Source organism: Syzygium oleosum, unplaced genomic scaffold (assembly GCF_021117445.2).
Source record: "Syzygium oleosum isolate NSW1041296 unplaced genomic scaffold, Sole_v2.1 Sole_v2.02, whole genome shotgun sequence".
NCBI lineage: Eukaryota > Viridiplantae > Streptophyta > Magnoliopsida > Myrtales > Myrtaceae > Syzygium > Syzygium oleosum.
In genome coordinates this window covers 18,057,079-18,073,903 of record NW_026607486.1, presented here as the reverse complement: position 1 = coordinate 18,073,903, position 16,825 = coordinate 18,057,079, and the positions used below count along the sequence as shown (strand labels likewise).

General features: G+C 39.7%; 2 protein-coding genes across 2 annotated transcripts; one reads left to right on the top strand and one right to left on the bottom strand.

The window, feature by feature from the left end:
* Window positions 1–2,918: 2,918 nt before the first annotated feature.
* LOC115669995 (uncharacterized) lies at window positions 2,919–12,163 on the top strand. Its single transcript, XM_056308111.1, has 7 exons — window positions 2,919–2,975; window positions 4,119–4,360; window positions 4,546–4,643; window positions 4,771–4,886; window positions 5,006–5,091; window positions 5,195–5,340; window positions 11,886–12,163. The coding sequence occupies exons 1-7, from the start codon at window positions 2,919–2,921 to the stop codon at window positions 12,161–12,163; spliced, it is 1,023 nt and encodes a 340-aa protein (XP_056164086.1).
* A 1,115-nt stretch (window positions 12,164–13,278) lies between these two features.
* LOC115679860 (uncharacterized) lies at window positions 13,279–16,154 on the bottom strand. The gene is made up of 8 exons (XM_030603892.2): window positions 15,736–16,154; window positions 15,521–15,608; window positions 15,180–15,265; window positions 14,564–14,642; window positions 14,383–14,442; window positions 13,915–14,036; window positions 13,747–13,818; window positions 13,279–13,632 (listed from the first exon to the last, which is right to left on the bottom strand). Exons 1-8 carry the CDS (start codon window positions 16,059–16,061, stop codon window positions 13,530–13,532), a joined length of 936 nt encoding a protein of 311 aa, XP_030459752.1. The 5' UTR covers window positions 16,062–16,154; the 3' UTR covers window positions 13,279–13,529.
* Between the last annotated feature and the right edge of the window lie 671 nt (window positions 16,155–16,825).

The window sequence follows — 16,825 nt, the reverse complement described above, 5'->3', positions numbered from 1 at the left end:
TATAGAAGAGCATATTTGTTGCATAAAGCCGGATCGGGCATTTACAACCTTTTGGTTATTTGTAAATGGTTTAGGAAACGTCGTATGAAAAGTATTGTGAAAGGTTATACATACTTATCCAGTGAATTTGTTAACGAAATGAATTTAGAAATGGTTTGGGAAATGTCTTATGAAGAGTGTTCTACCTAATGAATTGATTTGTGAAAGGTCACACTTGGTTTTTAAAACGATTTATGAGATGGATTTCAGATTGACTTTGTAGGTTATTGGAGGATGATGTTAGTAGTTTGATGCTCATCATCATTCTTTTCAAAACCCATCGAAGGTTTATTGGTATTAATACCATTCTCAAGATATCTTTCTGGGTCGAATTGTTGGGAGTGCGCAACAGAAGCTCGATACCTTCACCTGAAGAGATCGCCAAGAGAGAGCCCAAGTTCGAGCTCGTTAATATATCCAGTTAGACCTATCTTCACTAAAAAGGTTCAGCCAAAGAGTTATGGACCAATTAGTCATGTCACTTCTCTAATGTGAAACTTTTATAACACAACTCACACGTACATCCTAATAATCTCCATCTCACGTGTGAGCTAGTGTTAAGTATGCCCCCTAATTCTGGCATCCTTCATGCTCGGAAATTGCATTAGTTTTAGTTACCAAATTCCTTCCTTTAGATGTTCACCAAAAACCAATACACATTGGGAGTGGGCTACCAACTAACCATCGGATCTGATACTATTTGTTGGAAGCACGCAACAAAAGCTCAATACCTTCACTTTGGAAGATCGCTAAGAAGAAGCCCAAGTCTGAGCCCGTCAATATATCCAATTGAACCTACCTTCATTTAAAAGCTCAAGCCAATGAGTTATGAGCTAACTATAATATATTAACTGCTCCATACTACATCACTTCTCCGATATGGGACTTTTGGAACACAACTCACAAGTGCATCCTAACACGAATTATTGGCTGATGTAGGTGGAGACCTAGTTATTTTGAATCTTGGTAAGCCTTGTCACGAGTGATAAATGTGACCATAATTTGATATTGAGCATGATATTGATCAATGTATTGAACTATTGATGTTTACTTAATATTATCTATCGAATGAGTACTTCTTATATGTATGTGGTTATATTAAAGTGATAAAACTCATTTTCATCTCGTAAAAATATTACATACCAAATTTAGTATAAATAAGCTTTGATATTGTCTTATGAATATGCATAGAAAATGTTTGATTTGGTTAGAAGAGATTTATATAATTCACTGAAGTGTGATTGCCCATATCATCCATGTCAAATCTTTTTCAAAATTTTTAGCTAACAATTAGCAGGACAATAGCACATCAAAAAGGAATTTTTGGTAGTCAGTTTTTGGGTGTGAGCTTTGATAGTTGTGTATATATCCGAGAGGATTTTTGTTGGGTTTAGTTGAGTAGATATATATAGACACACACAATTACAAAACATTCTAACATAGGATTTTCGAAATTCTGATTTGGTAACCAACTCACTCTTTTATCATATATATATATATTATATATATAGGAGTCGGAGTGTGACACCATAATAACTATGCCGAGACGTTAATTTGATTTCATGATCGATGGAATAACATAACACGTATCCACATGGTTTGTTTTAAAAGAGAATATTAAAATTTTCTTTTGGACTCAATAATCCATTCATGTGAAAGAGGAAGTTAATATAATTTTAAAAATTAATTGGATCTCGAGTCCAATACAAGTCTCATATATTCACAAAAAATGTGATAATGGACAATAAATGAGTATTTTCCGGATATAGACCACTCCTCGTGACTCCTCAGGAGGAACAAGGGAGGCTGGGGGCTATTATAACCTTGAATAATATTTGTTTTGTAGTTAATTAAAATCGTTGACTACTATGTGACGTAAATGCATGTTAATTTCGGAAAATGCTCATTAACGTCAGAAGTCATAAGGTAATAATAATTAATATACTCCGGATTATGGCAAACTATTAGAATTTTTATTTTATTTTTAAATTTCGATTTTCAACTCCTGCTCGCTTTGAAATCCCGTGGGCGCCCACTTGCTTGGCGGAAATTTTTTTATGAAAAGGCGGGTGCATAAATTTGATTCTTTCTGAGTAAAGAAGAAGCCGACAAAATTTGTTGCTTTCGGTTTTAAGGCTCATCGAGAAAAGGAAAGAACAGAAAGGAAAAGGAGAAAAAGGAAGCGTAACTGCTCCATGGTCTCTTAATTAGAGTCCTCTTTCTCTTAACAAGTGGGATGCATGCATGCCTCCCTTCACTAATTACAAAGTACTTAATGCTGGATTCCATGTGAAATTGGGAAATCCGCACATGCACCAACTTCAGCAACCCACCATCATAAACACAAGCATACAGCCCCAAAAAACACTAAAAAACAACACTGATTTCATGTAATTACATCCTAATTTCCAAAACTTTTGAATTTAACCATCCAGCAATTTTAAGGAAGGAAACTGACAAAGGGGGTTGGGGTGTGGTCAGCCTGCCATTTGAGGAGGATTAGGTTGGTATGCTCTGTTTTGCCATATGTGGAGAGAGGCATGAAAGGGAAAAATGATGATTAATGGGTAAGTACAAGAAAAGGGAAACTGAGGGTTGAGACTTTGAGTTTTGATGGATAAAATCTTTGATGGGTTTCGGGTTTCGGGTTTTGGGCATTAATTATGGCTCTCCGGAAATTGCTAATCCTCTTGTCTTTGTTTTTTTGTGAACACTAAGGCTTGAAGTGCAGTTTCTCTTTGTCAAACCATTGCACTTCTACTAGTTCTCTCATTTCTAGAGAGAGAGAGATAGAAGAGAAAGAAAGAAGAGAGAGAGAGAGAATGGCACCATCAAGGTGGGACTTGAGGCTGGTTCCAGAATTGAGGTCCTGGACAAACATGGAGTGCGTTCCTTACTCTGTGATACCCAGTGTTGCAGTCAAGGAGGTCCCCAGGGTACTTCTCTTCATATTTCTCTCTGTTTTTTGCCTTTTTCTTTTTCTGTAAAAGAAAAGGACTTTTTTTTTGTCATTTCCTCCGTTTTCTTTTAATTTCATCTGGGAGACTAGAAAGGAATTTTTGGTTTTCCAAATTCATCCGATACGATACTAATGTCATTGGGACTTAGATCTCGTTTTCACTTGACGGGGGATGAACAGATTACTCAGTACGTCATGTCGGTTCAATTGGCTCGATGACGGATCGGTCTGATTTTGAACCGGTTTAACCCGATTTTGCCACCTACCCACTTATTAATCCATTTTTCACTTGATGGGGGATGAATGGATTATTCCGTACGTCATGTCGGCTCAATTGGCTCGATCAGGGATCAGTCTGATTTTGGACCGGTTTAACCCGATTTTGCCACCTACCCCACTTGTTAATCCAATTTTCACTTGATGGGAGATGAATAGATTATTCAGTTCATCATGGCGGTTCAGTTGGCTCAATCAAGGATTGGTCTAATTGGACCGGTTTAACCCGATTCTGCCTCCTACCACTTAATAATTCAGTTCGACCCATTACGAAAAAGAGTCGAGGTTGAAAAAAAATGCCTAGAAAACCAAGTCCGGTCTCCTATCATTATTCCTTTCAGGAGAATGACACTAAAAATTCAGTTTTGGAAAATTGTACGTCCTCATCAAATAATTCTTAGACACAAAAAAAATAGTGAAACCAATTTTCCGTTTCTTGGGTAATTTCCATATACTTTTAGGATGAGTACTGAGAAGGTTTTGGTCCTTCTCTCGTTACTCGTTTTGTGGTCGTCGTATGGTCACCGTGATCTCGATAGAGGCCTTTTATGTTCTATGCAAAGTCTTGCGATAGACAAAGGCGATTGAGATCTATCTTTTGTTATCCAACGGCTATCAACCTCGAACAACCATGGTCCTCAAAGATCGTAGAAGCGCCCGATCTTGATTTTTGTGCACAGTAAAATGCGCACTCATGTGAGCCCATTGCATCGTAACTCCTGATTTTGATGAATTGATGGTAATGATGAATCGGGCTCACATGAATCCGGTGCGGTCATGTTGATTTTCTACCATAATTTCCACTTCTTTCTTCTTGACGTTTGGTTTATTATTTCGTTCACAGCCCAATGTGGAAAACGCAAGCAATGAGGGGTCACAAGAGCAAGAGAAAGACATGGTGGACTCGTTTCACCTAAGAGATTTGTGGAAAGCTTACGAGGAGTGGAGCGCTTACGGCGCCGGAGTCCCGATCGTACTGCCTAACGGAGAGTCCGTGGTGCAATACTATTTCCCTTCCTTATCAGCAATGCAAATCTTCACTTACAAGAAGCTCGCTGAGCCGTGTCTCGATCTCAAATCTTCCAAGTACGATAAACTGCCTCAATCATTCAGTAATTCAGTTCTTGGAATTGAGATACATTGTTATATGGCTTTAATGCTTCCTTCGTATTTAGAGATCATAAAATGTCGAAAGATTAACGTTTCGGGTTCAACATGACGACGATTCAAACACAGCCGATTATTTAGTCGAATGCTTTTACTATTTGAAGGAGGTCTGGAGAGGGGTCGTCATCAACTGAGTCCGAGCGCGAGACCGTGAGCAGTGATGGAAGCAAGAGCAGCTCAGGCACCCCAAGCAATGACTCAAGTAAGCTCTTTCAAATTTTTGGCAAATTCCAGATGACCTAGCTTAATCACAATTTTATTTCGCCGAAAAATTCGCTGATAGTGTTCTCCATTCTTTTTATTTTTCAATATTTTTTGGGGGCGTTCAGACAACGCATTTGCTAGGCGAGAAGGCTCGGAACGAGTCGAAGAGTATCACGGCGAACTGTACTGCCAATACAATGAGATCGTGAACCCGTATTCCCGACTCCCCCTAACTGAGAAGGTAAATTCGTCCTTGTGTTTTGGGAATTTCGCATTCAATTCCTAGATCGGATTGAAACCGATCTTTAAGGGCCCTAAACAAATCTGATTTTGTACATGATGAAATCGTTTCGGGACTAGATCAAAGAACTGGCACGGAAGTATCCTGGCTTGACAACTTTCCGGAGCACCGACCTCACGCCTCACAGTTGGTTGGCCATTGCTTGGTATGCTAATGCTTTTCCTGAATTGTCAAGAGAATTAAAGGGGACAAAACAGCTGCTGAATTGATAGATCTATCTGATCTATCCCTTTCTTCTTTAACTAAAGGAAAGATCAGCTTAATGCCGACCAAAGATCATTGATTGACGTTGACGCTTTTAGGTACCCGATCCTCCAGATACCCGTGATGAGAAACCGCAAGGAATTATCTGCATCTTTCCTTACTTACCACAGGCTATCGTGGTCTCCTCAAGGTCTGTTCCGAGCATTCCCGCTATATCACAACCTTCTCCTCCTTGTTCCTCGAATCCATATTTGTTCTTGTTCTTCGTTTGTGCGCGACTTTCTTGTGTAAAGCTTGTGACCTGGTTAGCTAATCTACGATGTTAATGCACCTGGAAACGAACCTAGGTGGGGATTTTTCATAAGTGCGCGCTAGAAAGAACATCACCTAGATATTGGAATACCAATTTCGGGCGGCGGTGACTGAATTGAGAAAGAAAACAGAAATCGCCGATCCCGAGGGACAACATTTCGCAGTGGACGTGAAGATCCATGGAATATAAGCTGTGACCTATGACAGAAACTCCTTTCTTGGCCATTTGGCTAAGATTAAGTCCTAGACAAGTACCAACTCTTGTAGTAGAGTTCCAAGATAGGGTTTGATCCAACTCAGGTGAACATGAAAGGAGAAAAAGAGACAATTAACAAAAATCTGGTTCCGACGAACTATTTTTAAGATATATAAACAAACGAAACGATCCCAATTGTTATGAATGGCATTGAACATTTTTCAATGCTTGAGAAAGTCCATCTAATAAGATGGTCCTTCACAACTATTGCAATTGGACTATCAACGAAGGTCCACCATCTAGAAACTCAACTGCACCATGGCAAGGAAGACATCTTTTCTCCCATTCATCAAGGAGTATTACTAATGAGCAGACTTCCATCGGTTCCAAGGTTTAAAGAAGATTCTCTCCTCATCAAGAGGTAGGCTTGAAGATTCATCGGAAAGAAGATTCCCCGGGCGGCTTTGTAGGCTCAGATTGGAAAGGAGGATGATACAATGGTCATTTTAGGCTGCTTCGCCCAGAGGTGCAAATCAACCTATCACCTCTGCTAGCCTGGCTACGTCTTGACCCTATCCAACTTTGGGCCAATCCACCCAAGCAAAGAGGCTTAGATAGGCTCGACTCGAGATGTGATTTCCACACCAAGACCAAGCCGGCAGGAGTCAACTGTGAATCCATTTCATTGCCTTTTTTAATCATTAATTGTCCATCCAATCACAAGTAATATGAGAGGATAGAAAAGCTTCGATCTAACATGCTACTTTTGTGCATGATTCATGGTAATTTAGCCAAATAGGCTATGTCAAAGATGAATATTTCTATTAGAATGCATACTCCAAATATTAACCTTAATGAACTAAATCTATTGCATTTGAGCAACAATCACCAGCTTCTCGGATTCCTCATGCAATCCGAATCCCCAAAAAGGGCAGTTCAATAAAGATGGAGGGGTATCACATCTATCACTATGTTGCAGTCAAGAGGACAAGTATGGGGATGTATCCCCAGCTTGCTTGGCTGGCTTAACCTCGTTTCACCCTCAGAAGCATATAGATCCACTATAGTACTAGGGAAAAATTGTCCAAAAAGTCCTAACTTTTATCAATTCAGTCTTAAACCTTTCAAGTTTGTCAATTGAGTTTTAAACCTTTTCACTTCTTGCCAATTGAATCCATCCAGCCAATTTTGACCGCCCGGAGCTGACATGGACGTTGGCCGGCATTTGGCCAACGCTCACATGGCAATTTTTAATATTTCTTTCCTTTTCTTTTTCTAGCCTTCTTCCCTCTGGCCGGTTCGGTGAGGTTGAATCGGCCAGAGGCGAGGGCCGGTAAGGTTGACCTCGCCGGTCACTGGTGAAGCTCGCCCCCACCGGCCACTGGCGAGGGCGAGCCTCGCCGGCCCCTGGCTGGGTGAGGTCGAGCCTCGCCCAGCCAAGGTGAGGCCAACCTCGATGTTGCCTGGGTCATGACGGCGAGGTCAGCCTTGCCTTTGCTAGGCGAGGTTCGACCTCGCCTAGATCTGGCGAGGCAAACCTCGCCGTCGCCTGGGTCGTGATGGCGAGGTCAGCCTCGCCTTTGCTGGGCGAGGTTTGACCTGGCTCAGCTAGGGGCCAGCGAGGCCGACCTCGCCGTCGCCTAGGTTGTGATGGCAAGGTCAGCTTCGCCTTTGCTGGGTGAGGTTTGACCTGGCCCAACTAGGGGCCAGCGAGGCTCACCCTCGCCAGTGGCCGGTGAGGGCGAGCTTTTCCAGAGGCCGGTAGCCAGACCAGTCAGAGGGAAGAAGACCAGAAAAAAAAAGGAAAAAAAAATTAGACAAATATTAAAAATTGCCACGTCAGCGGTGGCCAGACAGCTGGCGTCCACGTCAACTCCGGGTGGCCAAAATTGACCGGATGGACTTAATTACTAAGAAGTGAAAAAGTTTAGGACACAATTGACAAACTTGAAAGGTTTAGGACTGAATTGGCAAAAGTGCAATAGGTTTAGGATTTTTTGAACAATTTTCCCTAGTGCTAGAGCACTAACATTTTTTGGCTTCCTCTTTCACTTGAACTTCCAAATCTGTATCGCTCCTGGCTACCTTTCCTTTGGACCCTTTGCCAGCTTAGAACTGGATTCGAAACACTGACATAAGGATTTTCAGTCCTTTGCTCTAACCAACGCCTCCACAGACAGTTGCCGGATAAGGTCTTTTAAATAAATGGAGTCACCAAAATGGAGTAGATTTAGGTTTTCGATGACGACAAATTAGTACTTTCCTCTTAAGCTTGGCATTTCCTTTACTTTACCAAGACGACTTGGGACAGATAGGAGATCCAAGCTGGAGCACCATAGGGCAGAGGAAATTTTTGATGGAGCGGTGAAATGCATTAATCGAGTAGATTGGATTTTCATGATGACAAATTAGTACATTCCTCTTAAGCTTGGCCTTTCCTTTACTTTCTAAATATGACCCGTTACAATCAGTGGAAACTACCAAGCTAAAGCACAGTAAGGCAAGGAAATTTCCAATGGAGCGGTGAAATGCATTTTCTCTAAGGATCCTACTCTATCAGAAAATAAAGAAACTTTTGAAGCGAACAATCATCTTCATATTATTTATTTATTCAACATGACATGCACAATTTAGATGGTGATGAAGGACAAATGTATGGATCTATCATGACATGAAAATGAGTCCTTGATAGACTTGGTAAATCTTAACAGATGCCAAAAACTCCAAATCTTAACATATGTTGAAAGCATTGAACAACTGCTAGCCAAATTTCGAACTATGACCACTTTCACAGCCACTTTCTTTCATGATGCTACAATAGATTTATACCAATAAGGCCTTGAAAAAGCTGTAAGAATGAAAATTGATCTCTTAATTAAATGCCTTAATCACATATAATGACATTCAAGAGCAGGATTTCATTCGACGGTCATCAACTCATCTTAATTGTTCCTTCAATTACACCACTCTAGTGTATTTGTCAAGAAGAGATAATCTCATTATGGAGGATTATATGTGTCCATAAAAGATCATCTCATTATTGAGGATTGAAGACAAGAAAGATGGCCATGGGTGGAAAACATCAAAATAGAGCAAGATACTAGCACTACATTCAAATGAGCTACAAAGAAATCACAAGCCTCGTATTGCTTAAGAGATTGAAATTCATTCCTTCTACAAATATTTCATCGAGAAAGCTCTCTACTTCTATTGTAATCTATTGGCGGAAACTATCAAGTTGGAGTATTGTAAGCGTAGGCACTGAGGATCCTACTCTATCAAGCAATTGAAAACATTTCCAAACTGATCATTATCTTCATACTATCTAGTTATTTACCATGACATGCCCAATTTAGATGTCGAAAAAGGACTAATGCCTAAACCCCATCATGGCATGAGAATGAGTCCTATAGTAATTCTTACTAGACTCTGAATTCGTGAATCTTTGTAGAAGCTGAAGGCATTTGTACAATTGCTAGCCAAGCTTCGAACTATAATCACTTTCTTTCCTTACGCTATAATAGATTCATACCAAGGTCTGATAAAGAGCCTAAGAATCAATGTTGTTCCCTTAATACGCTTAGCAAACTCAAATGCACCAGTGTCAGAAATAAAATATTTTTTAGTTCAAAGTGGAACTCTTAATTTCTGAAGACACTGAAAACAAAATGAAGCAACTTGCGCATCAGTGATGACAACATCACCACCGAACACAGTGACTGGGGCACATCCACTAAAGTGACTTTTGAATGAGACCTACCACTTTGAAAACAAAAAAATGAGACCTACCACCGGCTTAGGGGCAGTTGATACTCAAATGGGTGTACTCGGAATGGACTTCTGATCTCTAAAAGGATCTGCTATAGCTACTCGATCTCTATCAAATGACTTTGGATCTCTCTCTACATCTTGTAATCATAACAATCAAGAGCAAGATTTCATTTGATGGTTCTCAACTGAACTTGATCTTGCCTTAAATCATGGCCACTATAGTTTAATTGTCAATACAAAAAGATCTCATTGTCCAAGCGCCAAGTGCCAGTGGATCGAAGACGAGAAATAGCCATGTGTGGACTTCATCACAATAGAACCAGATAATAGCTCAACATTTAGAGGAATTCCAAAGAAATCAGAGTCTCATATTGCTTGAACATCTTAAGAGATTGAAACTCATTCCTTCTAAAAGATCCATCAATGAAGCACACTACTTCTATTGAAACCTATTGATTGGCTTAACTAAGGTGGAGTACGACAAAGGGAATTTCCAGCATACCCTATTTTATCATAAAAGTTCGACCCCCATCTTAAAAATATCCATCATCATGAAAACGTATCACTTACCATTTATATATATGGTTCTCATTTATTATAGTAAGTATTTTTCAGTCCAAATCACAAGTGAATCCGTTACTCAAGGGTCAAAATTGGTACATTGATTGAATTAAATGGCCAAACCTGGTAAGGATAGAACTTATGCAATGAAAGAAGCAATTCAAGTGAAAAATGATTTTTATTTTTCCCCTAACGTCTATATCCTTACATGCATGATCACAACAAATTGTCACTCGACAAGGGACACTCCATAAAGTAAGCATTTATAAGAAAACTTCTTTGCAAGTTAAACGTGATCTAGTGTGCAAGCACAATGAATATGTTGTTTGGAAGGACTTCTTGTGGATGTCCAAGCGCGAGAGGTTGGAATTCTGCTTGTGGATGTCTAAGTGTGATGATCATGGGTGTCTTTGGTGGAAACTTTGAGTCAAAATCTTGGGGTCTCTAATGTTCATGCACAAAAGGTGAAGAAAGTTCTTCCAGTGCTATTAGTTAAGGAAAGTTTGGTCACTGAAAGTCCATGTTCGGTTGTTGAAGTCCGTCTTGAATCAACAGTGCTTTCCAACCATTGAAAACGTGTATTAAGAAAAGCAACCTAATGATGAAAAGGATACTGCACTTAATTGCACATTTTAACTACTCAAAGATGTTCTTCACATGGTTCAATTGATTAACAAGTAGAACCCAGATACAAAACAGAACTCGATCTAATCAGTACTAAATTTCTTGTAATTTATCCACAAACTTTCTGGTCAAATGATCGTGATGAAGCTTTAGAGGTAAACATTTTTCCTAGTAGGTTTGTAAATGTAGCAACGAATTTCGGTTTTGTTGCTGAGTCTATCTTTTCCTTGCAGTGTCTCAGAAACTCTTATCTTGAGTTCATACGTCCAAGCAACTATTTCTGAATAATCCATAGTGAAGTAACCGCTAAAACTAATAGTTCTGCTCTATTACTTAATCCATCTTTCTAGTGACATTGTAGATGTAGTATTAACAATTATTTCGATCTTCGCCTTCCGGCGTTCCTATATTTTTCTCTCCGATTTTGTGAGAAATATCTGCTTTAAGGAATTTCATCATCATGTGCATCTTTAGCTAACAGGCATGATGTGCTGAAGAATCTCAATATAGTAAGAATCTTTTGTTTCATATCCAACAGATCTTCCAAAACCCACATATTTGAAAAATCTTCATCATATATAGGTTTTCTTCATCGAATAATATTTGATTATTCATAACTGTTAACCATATACGGTTAAGTACTCTAGGCTTCCAAAATGATGCATAGACATTGTAGTTTAATTTGGCATATCTTCAATATGATAATTCTTGCAATCATGTCTATAGCCTAACCAGTATGAGACGTTTCAATCAAATTACTTTGGTTTGTGAAAGACCAGCTCACTAGCTTACAGTAGTTGATTTCTAAGGAGCCGACATCGACAAACTACAGTTTTTTCAATCATGCATTATCTTCTCACGGATCAAAATGATCCAGAACATGTTTTTTAGCATATGTTCTTTTGCCAGTTGAGTTTTTCTTGGAAGTGTAGCTGTAATTAGAAGATCTTTTCCGTTATTGGTGAATCAAGTTAATTGTAGATCAACTTTCTGCATACATTGGCCATATTTGAAATAGTAGATGTACACAACTTCATTGTAATCTTTTTCTTATGTGCTAGAAGATCATATTTAATTTGTACATGAACGTCATATAGCTTTGAGGCGTTTAAATTGTGATTAACAGTACAAGCATGTGCTCCGTACTTGTTTAATTTGTTCATTTTTTTTCAGCCGGTTTACGTGGTTTACTTGGAATATGATCTACCAATTATTTGTAAGTTCGTATAGGTTTATTTCTCAAAGAATGTAATTGACAATTTGATGTTCAGGTCTGGTGAGTGTCATTCCAGAAGACAATCAGAGAATTGAATCCATTATTCCACCAAGAAGAGAAAGCAAAGTCCTGACAAATGGAGAATGTAAGTATGAGATCGGGATTCCTCCATTTGCAATGAGCACATATAAGATGAATGGTGCGTTTTGGATCAATCCTAAGACAGTTGATCACGAGATGATGGTTTCCTATCAGCGTGCTGCTTGGTTCTGGTTAAGAGAGCACAAATTTAGTCATCATGATTACAACTTCTTTGTGTCTCATGGTATATGAAAAATATATAGCTCTAAGTCCTGTCTCACCGTGTCAACGATCTGGCTCTCATCTATACCTTCTCAGAGGTGCTTTTCCAAGGAATGAAAATGTTTCTTAAGGTGTTTCAAGCAGAGCACAATGACCGAACCCTATCAAGTTAAGCTAATACCTAGAGAAACGTTTGAACTCTTGTGTGTTCTGTTGTTTATTTGCTTCTACAACTGAATTCTCCCGATGTGTTGTGTTGGATTTCTTTCCCATCTATTTTGCTTCTTACATCTTATCCTGTGAGTAGCTGTGGCTAGGAATGATTTCAAGGTTGACATGTTGCCTTTTGATTCTTACAGTATGAAAGGTTTTATTTATACCTCATCTTATTATTGCTTGGTGCTATAAATAACCAATCTACACGTAGTAGATGGATTAGTACATCTATCTTTCCTTTTGCAGTTCCCATGAAACAATGACAAAACATAGGAGGGATGACAACAGGAAAGAGTCATGTCTGACATTGTGAAGCTTCCGGTCAACCAAGGAAGACAGTAATACGTGAACCCTAAAGTTAACTGTGTACATATTGGGGCAAATGATGTCTCTGTCTGATGCGAAGATATAGAACTAGGGGTTTATTATCACAAACATATATGATAGAAGTCTTTGAGGAAAACGGAAAGATTTTTCTCCAGGCCAAGAGCAGTTATTGAGATGGTATAGGAAAATTAGAAATCCTGGTGCAAGTACACACACATACTTGCTATCTTATACAAAAGCTTTTAGACAGTAATGACATCAGGGAGAAGATTTGAGACCTTTATGTAATAATTTACGCGTGTGAAGCTGTATTCCTCGGGGTTTTAATCCATGCTAGTCTAATGATACTTCAAGTGTAAGCGAGCCATATTTATCAATCACAGTTATGTCCAAAACTTACATACATTTAGTCTTGTTACATAAAGAGTGAATCATTATGATGAATATCAAACCCAAATCTTAGTGACTAGGGAAGGGTTGCCTAGACAAATTGGTCCAAAACTTGTTTAATGAGAGTTTTTCTTATTTTGGTAAAACAAGATGATTCTGGAGTATGAATAAGCTGGAAATGTATAATGAATGACTGGACGAAGGCATATAACTTCTCAGAAAGTAAGACCATAGTGAATGATATTCATGTAAGAACCAGGGATTCGGGATAGATGAACCAGCATCGTCATGTTATTACTTATTTGACTCCCCACTCTTCAACAAAACTCCAATGCTCTTAGTCGGCAATTGACTTGCAATCAAAATCCACTTTCCAAAACCAGGACTTTTTACCTATGTGCTCTAGCCAAGGTGTAAGAATGTACATAAAGCATGGATCATTTAAACAATAATCACACATAAATCAAATCTTAAAGTACTTATATCCATACTCTGGACTGGTCATCCCTTCTTCCCAGTCACCCATGCGCCGACCACCAAAAACGATTTGTTGAATGCCCAAGTACCTGTTGAAATGGAGATCTTGATCAATGAACTTATTAAACGTCAAAAATGAAAGAGCTAATAGATTCCTTTGAATTTTAAAAAATCCTTGTTTCTTCCAGTAGCTTGAGACTTACTCTGAGCTTAAAACTGTCAAGCAGTTTAGGAGTACATCAACAGCAAAGTAATCAGAGGTACCGAGGTCTACCCTGCATGACAGATTGAAAGAATTCTTTTCCAATGAAAAGATATTCACAGAGAGACAAAAGTAGAGAAAGAAACCCAAGCGTCTCTAAACCACATACCAAAAACGACCCCAGTTGTCCTGGAACTCCACATCACTGATATCATGGAATGATGATGGCATCGCATTTGTACCCTTGTCAGCATCATAGAGAGGATCATAGTCCATTGACATATTTGCCAGCTGCAATAATTACGATTTTAGTGAAACTTCTCTTAAGAGCACGCTATCAGCCAAAACATAATAAGGAAAAAAGGTCATGGTGAACAATGAAAGGATGCCATTTTCTGTAAAGTCTAAGCAAATCAACTACCCAGTGATTTCAGCGCCTCACACACACACACACACACACACACACACTGATTTGGTATCGGCAAGAGCAAAGGTTGGCCTTGTAATGTTCTTTAAACTCCAGTTTGAGCTTATCTTGAGCCCATATAAGCATATTGATTTGTTCTTGGTGACGATTGAAGCCCATAATGTCACTAATATTGTAGAATAAGATATTTATCTAAGGAAGTATTCCAACCTGCATATTAGAAGAATTGAAGGCACCCAGGCGCCCCATGACATACCATGATTGAATAACCTGCATATCTAGTCCTCATAAACAAGCTACATGTAGAAGCATCAAGAAACAAAGGAACAAACAGATAAGATTCAACCAATATTAGAAGACTGAGGAACAGAATGTTAACCCATTAACCTACACTTCCAATTAGATCAACATCCCTGTCTGATGGAGATCCATAGAGTTCAAACCATATGTAAGATTCAGCAGGATTGAAACTGCACATTAGACAATACAGAAATCATTACAAGAAAGAAGGTAACGAAAATCACCTAAAGTGATAAGTGCCAAAGAAAACTGACTTATGAGGGGGAAAAATGTATTACCCCATGCAGACTAATGTAAAGCATCATCCTTCAGGTATATTCATTTATGTGATTAAGCAAGCATAGTAAAGAAAAATGAAATAAATGGTCTCTAGAAAGTAAAATAGAATGGAAAAATTAAAATGGGATAGAAGTGCAACGACATAACTGGAGGTGAAAATACTGAAAAATAACAGCAAAACTAGATACCGCAACCAGAACAATCAAGAGTAAATGCACTGACATCAGTAATAAATTAATACAGGTGCTCCTTGAAAATAAGGATCTCATCATTTACTCCTAGACATGATGGTTCTGCATAACTACAGATTTGAGCAGGAATTCGTTACAAATGAATTCTGAAATGGCTCAAGTTTTAAATGAACATGGTCCCTATTGTGACATGCATAGAGAGAGAGAGAGAGAGAGAGAGAGAGAGAGAGAGAGTACTCTCTAAAGCTAACTTTGAAAGCGAGGACCGATCCAGTCTTAGATTTTTTAAAATCTCGACCCTTCTTTCTCACTCGTTCTTCAACCTGGAGCATATGAGCATCATCTCAGATATTCACTTGACAGCACTGTCCACTCTAGTGAAGACAAGACACAACAAAAATTTTCTTTTTTTTTTTTACTTTTGTTCTCGAACTGAATGCCAACACGAGACAAGGGAAAGCAGCATGGGTGGATTACTAGAAATCGCAACCGAAAGACAGATACGAGAAACAACATCCTCCAAATACTCAAGCTTTCACCACCGACGAAGCAAGAAAAAAACCAAAAACAAAACCCACCCTTCTCCTCATGAGCTCGGGGTTGCCGATGCTATCACCAAGAAGGGCGCGCAGCCCGGTGTCGTCCTTGCAGGCGTCCTCCAGAACCCTGCAGACAACGGGAAAAAACGACCCCACCACCAGCCAACAAAAACCCAAACCTTTCTCTTAAGCAATGCGAACTCGCACGGGAATATAATCAAACAAGTGCACGGCGTGACCGGGGGGTGACTGACTTGGCCCACGCCGGGTAGCTGTGGAGCCGGTCGTGCTCGCGCCTCCGCTTCTCCTCGCGGATCTTGAGCAGCCGCCGCGCCCTCGCGGTGGTCCCCGACCCTTTCGCTCTACCGGCGCTCCCGCCGCCGCCGCCGCCGCCGCCGCTCGCCGGAGCATCGTCGTCTCCTCCGCGCGAGCACGAGATGGGGTTGCGGTTCCTCGGAAGGCGAGGACGCGGAGGGAGCGTCTTGGCGAGAGGCGAAGAGGACGAGCGCGGACGAAGGAGGAGAGCGGAAGAACCAGTCTTCAAGCTCCAGCAGTGACCAGCACCGGCAGCTGCGATCATCTTTGCTCGAACCGAAAATTTACCAAAGCGGTTTTCTGAGCTTCGTGAGTTTTTTCATTCAGCGCTCTCCATCTCGGGAGCCGTTAATCTCGCCAAAAAATAAATAATCTAAAGAATTTTTTTTTTATAAAAAATAATAGTCTCTATGACTTGAAATAATTGATTAACCAAAAATATTTTTATTATCGATAATAATATAATTTCGTGAATAATATAAATATTTTTTTAATTATTAATTATTAAAAAAAAATTCAAGTCATTTATTTTTCGCGAGACAAACGAGAAATGTTATTAACGATATCAAACTCAAAGTGTCGCGAAGATGATGCAAGCACGTCGATGAATTAGCACATCCCTGCTTGGTTTTCATTATTCATCTTGAAATTGCCTCGAGAAAAGAAAGGCTTCAAATCGAGACTTTCTGAGTTGTCATACGATTTGAGCATCATCTTCAACTCTGTTATTGGGTGAACGGATTTATCTGGTCTGCATATCCAACATCTATCACCAGTGTTCTTCGGGCAATGGTACCGTGTGGCGGTCATGGCACAGAGCAAGCACCGGGAGCAATCATCCTGCTGAGTGGTTCCCATTGCAAGCCGCGTGCCCGTAACGGACGCGGTCGTCCAGGATATCAGACACGGCGTAGTAGTTGCAGCCTCTGATCGGTGTAGAATTTACTAAATCTTGGAGGACAACATTTCTGCTTCCATTACATGTACAATACACTTCTGTTGTACCGGGATCGCCTTCGGCATCGTTGC

Bases quoted from the DNA above. Each gene is read 5' to 3' on its own strand.
- LOC115669995 (XM_056308111.1), top strand. From the start codon at position 2,919: ATGGAGTGCGTTCCTTACTCTGTGATACCCAGTGTTGCAGTCAAGGAG. The intron at 4,361-4,545 runs GTACGATAAACT...TACTATTTGAAG, and splicing joins CTCGATCTCAAATCTTCCAA to GAGGTCTGGAGAGGGGTCGT. The intron at 4,887-5,005 runs GTAAATTCGTCC...TTTCGGGACTAG, and splicing joins GACTCCCCCTAACTGAGAAG to ATCAAAGAACTGGCACGGAA.
- LOC115679860 (XM_030603892.2), bottom strand. From the start codon at position 16,061: ATGATCGCAGCTGCCGGTGCTGGTCACTGCTGGAGCTTGAAGACTGGT. The intron at 14,037-14,382 runs GTTGGAATACTT...TAATTATTGCAG, and splicing joins TCAATTCTTCTAATATGCAG to CTGGCAAATATGTCAATGGA. The intron at 13,819-13,914 runs GTATGTGGTTTA...TCTGTCATGCAG, and splicing joins GACAACTGGGGTCGTTTTTG to GGTAGACCTCGGTACCTCTG.